This window comes from Arachis ipaensis, chromosome B07 (assembly GCF_000816755.2).
Source record: "Arachis ipaensis cultivar K30076 chromosome B07, Araip1.1, whole genome shotgun sequence".
In the NCBI taxonomy this organism is placed as follows: domain Eukaryota; kingdom Viridiplantae; phylum Streptophyta; class Magnoliopsida; order Fabales; family Fabaceae; genus Arachis; species Arachis ipaensis.
In genome coordinates this window covers 4,155,371-4,160,543 of record NC_029791.2, presented here as the reverse complement: position 1 = coordinate 4,160,543, position 5,173 = coordinate 4,155,371, and the positions used below count along the sequence as shown (strand labels likewise).

At 30.9% G+C, this 5,173-nt stretch overlaps 2 protein-coding genes across 2 annotated transcripts in view; one reads left to right on the top strand and one right to left on the bottom strand.

Annotated features, from left to right (window-relative positions):
- The window catches only part of LOC107608932 (regulatory protein NPR3), a gene marked incomplete in the record, with an annotated part of 6,039 nt that extends 4,902 nt beyond the window's left edge, over window positions 1-1,137 (top strand). Inside the window, 2 exon segments of the mRNA XM_016310719.2 lie at window positions 1-152; window positions 581-1,137. Coding sequence (XP_016166205.1) covers window positions 1-16 — 16 coding nt within the window.
- LOC107608933 (phytoene synthase 2, chloroplastic) lies at window positions 1,332-4,952 on the bottom strand. Its single transcript, XM_016310720.2, has 5 exons — window positions 4,397-4,952; window positions 3,420-3,470; window positions 2,659-2,831; window positions 2,313-2,548; window positions 1,332-1,901 (listed from the first exon to the last, which is right to left on the bottom strand). Exons 1-5 carry the CDS (start codon window positions 4,788-4,790, stop codon window positions 1,532-1,534), a joined length of 1,224 nt encoding a protein of 407 aa, XP_016166206.1. The 5' UTR covers window positions 4,791-4,952; the 3' UTR covers window positions 1,332-1,531.

Here is a 5,173-nt window from a genome sequence, read left to right as displayed (position 1 = left end):
CATTGAGAATGCTTAGGTGGATTCAGCCTCGTTGGATACAACATCATCGACTTTGAAGCGTGCAGGCACTAATCGCGAAGTAGACCTGAATGAAACTCTGGCTGTTCGAACCAAAAAGATGCAACTAAGATTGCAATCCCTTCAGAAAACAGGTATGTCCTAGAGAGTGTTTCAAGTAGCTTCCTTATGATGGTTTTTCTTCTCCCTTAAAAATCCCTAAACACTCCTCCATTTTGACCAACTAGCCTGAATCATTGTCTTAGATAATGCAACTAAGATATTTACATCACAACTTTGAAACTTTTTCTAAAATTCTGGAGTTAAATGAATTTCATAATTAAGAAAAATAGACTACTTTTTGAGTGTCTTTTTGTCCTTTATAGTTTGATTGTTATAATGTTATGTATGAAAGAAACATTTGTAATCACTTGTAGTACTTTGTAACTGAACTATAGGAAGAGAATTTGATGCAATTTTCAATTTGAGATGATAAGAAACAATGGTGTTACTTCACTTTAGCAGAATTTAATGTTATGCTAAAGTTGCTTGAGTATGTTTTTGTCTTTGGACTTGTATCCAGTTGAGAATGGTAGGCGCTTCTTTCCCCATTGCTCCGAGGTGCTTGACAATTTCTTGGAGGACCTCATACCAGATGTTTTCTTCCTAGAGAAGGGCTCAGAAGAAGAGCAGCGAATCAAGAAGGCGCGATTCATGGAGCTCAAAGACGATGTCCAGAAGGCGTTTCACATGGATATGGCCGAAAACAAACGCCATTCTGGCTTGTCATCGTCGATGTCTTCCTCTTCTTCGTCGTCTCGCAAGGAAGGTGTTGGCCATAGATTGAGGAAAAAGTGAAAGTCCATTGTCTATGACCTCCTAAAATGGTTGCTGTTGTTAAGACTAAGAAAGTTTTGGTCTCTTTTGTGGTAGTGTTTGCAAGGATAGTAGCATCTTGTATTATATTTTGTGAATAAGATGCTATGTTGTTAGAGATCTTTGTCTTAGAAATGAACATGAGAATCTTTTTGGTGAAACATCACATATTCTCTTATTACAGTCAAATCTATTCAAGATCAGCAGATATCTTTCCTAGCTTATTCAAGTTACTTATATTGAAGTTGGAACACAAGAAGGATTCAAACAAAAGTTTATTTGATTTTACTTTTATCATTACAATACTCTCAAGATTCAGATAAATTATATATTGAAATAGTGCATTTTCTCTATCTGTTTTTTTTTATATTTTATTAGATATAATAAAGGATCACATTATGAACTTGAACAGAGCATATACATCATTAAGAGTCAATTGATGCTTGCAAATAAAATGATTAAATGAATGGATTATTTCACTTTAATATAATCTTCTTCTTTTCTGCTTGATATGTATACAAACCTAACTTCAAAAGTATCCACATTTTGTATTGTAGCTATCTAAAAAGTCTAGTGAACATGATGAGATCTTCAAACATAATTAAAAAAAACACTTAACTGATATGATGGTATGACACAATTATTATGTTGATGATGATCATCTCATGATCATCTTAGTCAACTTTTGAGGACCTAAAAAAGCCTTAGCATAAGCAGCAGGTAGTGACAAAAGCTTCTTAGCTTGTCCAACATAAGCTCTTTTTGTGAAATTGTTATAATCATTGGCTTCAATTGAATCCAAGATTTGCCTATACAACAACAATGATGCCCAAACAGGCCATCTACTTGCTGAGTTCAACTCTGACACACCTTTCTCTGCCTCATCAAAGAATATTCTTGCCCTTTTTATTTGTCCCTTCATGAAGTTCCTCCATTTATCTGTTACTTTTCCATTGAATATGTCTTCTTCTGATAGCCCTGCTTGTGCTAGTTCATCTTGTGGCAGATATATTCTTCCTCTTCTTGCACTACAATCATTATCCAACTCACTTTCAATTTCTTCCACTTTTCAATCATTTAGTCTTAATTAATTAACTTGCCACTTTTTTAGGTCAACATTTCATCTTGTCATTCTCATGTCAGCACTTAACAAAACAAATTAACTGCGAAATTAAAAATATAGAATTTAATTCTGATGCACTGCCAGTATAAAATAGTTTTACACAAATAATATTACATAAGCAAAAATAACTACTTTTTACGTTAACTACCTGAATGATCACCTAAAAAAACAGATGCATCAAAATTAAACAAAAAAATATATATTTATAAAAATATAACTAAATCAGTCAGTTCAATTGAATTAACCGAAAATCGAACATTTAAGGTAAACAACCAGGTAGTACATGGTAGATAGTGTTAAAAGAAGAGAAGCTTACTCTTCTCCAACATCTCTGAGAATGTTGGTAAGTTGATTTGCAATGCCAAGTGCCAAAGCAGCATTGTAAATGGTCTCAGTGGAAGACTTAGAATCAGGTGCAATCCCCATAACAGGGACACTCATGAGTCCCACTGTCCCAGCAACATAGTAGCAATAAAGGTACAACTCATCAAAGTTGTTGTATCTTGATTTTCTTAGGTCCATTCTCATCCCTTCTATCATGTCCTTAAATGGCTACATATTCATTCAAACACAATAACACACAAATTCATTCAGTATTATTCCTACTTCTTCAATTCAAGAAGTAATTAATAAGTTAAGTGAAGTAGTAGTTATATAATTACCTGAATATCAACAGGGTAGTTAGAAACAGTGTGAGAGAGAGCAGCATCAAACATATCATAAGGTCTACCTTGGAAGACATCATTCAATCTTTGCTCCCATCTGTCCAATGCTGTTGGAGTTATATGTGATGCATTTGGACCATCCACTAGTTCATCTGTTCTTCTGCACCACACTGCAACAATACGAGTTTAATTTTGATGCAATAACGCGTTTTACACATGCAATCATATTCGTTCTTTTAGACGATCATTCATGCTGTTAATGTAAAGGTAATTATTTTTACTGTTGTGACATTATGTGATGTATAAAAATTAAATTCTTATTTTTACATAAAAATTAATTTAATTTTTTATGTGAACAGTTATTATTTTCAATAATAAAAATCCAATCATCTTCAATTACAATAAGGTGGAAACTCAGGTGCAGTCGACTTCACGTGAAGTTGATAGGTGAAAGCATTAGATTAAAATTTAGTCAAATTAGTCAAATCATCTAACGCTCTCAGATATAACTTCACGTGAAGTCGACTGCACATGAGTTTTCACCTTACAATAAATTTATATATAAAATAGATGTCATTTAACTTTTGTTTTATGTATATTTTGTATTCCAATATATATTTTATACAGATAATTAATTTAGTGGCTAATTTTTTTGTATACACTTAGTATGATTGAATTTGGTAAAATGCTTCAACATAAAAATTTCATTAGACAAATTTTATTTGATTTGTTTCTTTTCAAAATAAATATATACATACCATAAATTGCCCATATGGCTTTTCTGCGTTCTTCGGTCATCAATTGTGTGCCTATAATTTGCAGGGAAAAGAAAAGGTCAATAACTCAACTTCATATGTTACCAATTAACTAATTACACTAATTACTATTCCTTTGGAATAAGAAATTATGTCAATTATTATAATATTTTACGAGGACATAGTGGTAAACTCTTATGTATAATAATCTAAATGGAATCAAAATCAACTAACATGGGTAGCAAGAAGTGTATGCGTATCCAAATGCATTGATTAAAGATGTATAAAAGGAAACAAACAACGTGCTTAAAAAGCGGTAGTTCTTAGTGCTATTTATGGAATTGAATTAATAATTATGGATCACTAAGTGATTAATTTTAAACAAGTTTAAGGATATACGTTAATAATTTAATATTAAAATAAAAAACTTTACGTAAAGTTAATAATTAAGAGTCATTAAATAATAATTTAATCAAACTTATTAAATAATTTAACGATTTTCAGTTATTAACTTTACCTAAATTTTTATATCAAGATTTTTTCATTTCACAGTTATCAGCAACTCAATTATGTATTGCTTTCAAAAAATTGTAAATATACGTAAGAAATAATGATTAATGAGTTTTGAAAACTACAAGACTATTTTCTCATTATTCTTAAATCTTAATTCAATGATCAATCAAAATCTTCATTCTGCTGTATAAACTTTTGTAAGAAATTAAACTGTGTGTAGGGGACAAATTAATACATTATTTTAATTAAACTACAGTTCAGAATCACAGTCACAACAATCATTTTAATTTAAAAAATATTACTGAATACACCAAAATCAATCACTATATATTTGTATATAAATTTAGTTGTTTCAATACAAATTCTCTTCTTCTTCTTCTTTCAGAAAAATAATAATTTAAAAAAAAAAGAAAATAATATGAAAAATGAAGGTAATTAATTAATTAATTAAGCAAGTTGATACATACCAAGGAAGAAAGTCTTAGCATACTCAGCACAAACTTGACCACAACGATCATAAGCTGCATTCAAGAGATCCAAGTTGCTCATGAAATCATCATCATCATCACCATCAATTTCAATGATTCTTCTTCTTCTCTGTTCTCTCACAAGTGCTGCTTGTTTGAGAACAACCTCGTACACCTTCTCCTCCGATGATCTTGAAGGCACTGATGCTGCCACTGCCGCACTTGAAAGAGCACAAGAAGAAGAACAAGAACCAATACTTGTGAATCTCATCTTGTTATTATCATTATTGTTATTAGAACACTTAACAACACTTTTTTGATGAGTTGTTGTTGTAATTTTCTCTAATTTGGATCCACAACTCACCCAAACAACAACACAAGTAGTAGTTGACATATCTCAATTCCTCAATTTTCACAAAAATTAGTTACTTTTTGAGAATATAATGTACTAGTACTTGTTTTTCTGAGGTTAAATTTTCACTATGTTTATGTTTCTCAATATATATACATATAGAGAGAGAAAGAGAGAGGACTGAAAATAAAAAATAAATAAAAATTGTGATTTATGATTTCATTTGTGATTGCAAACCTTAGCCAACACATGTAAACGTATGGACAGTGGCATAGTAATTAATAATCCTGAATTTCATAAACTTCTTTTTTCTCTACTTTTTTTTTTGGCCTTTTTATTTAAATTGACGCTAGAAATTAAAAGGGGGTACCCTGTATGTGTATGTGGTCCAATATTTTGATTTTTGCTTTCATACTTGGAAGTAT

Bases quoted from the DNA above. Each gene is read 5' to 3' on its own strand.
- LOC107608933 (XM_016310720.2), bottom strand. From the start codon at position 4,790: ATGTCAACTACTACTTGTGTTGTTGTTTGGGTGAGTTGTGGATCCAAA. The intron at 3,471-4,396 runs GTATGTATCAAC...TGCAAATTATAG, and splicing joins TGCTAAGACTTTCTTCCTTG to GCACACAATTGATGACCGAA. The intron at 1,902-2,312 runs GTAAGCTTCTCT...TAATGATTGTAG, and splicing joins CTCAGAGATGTTGGAGAAGA to TGCAAGAAGAGGAAGAATAT.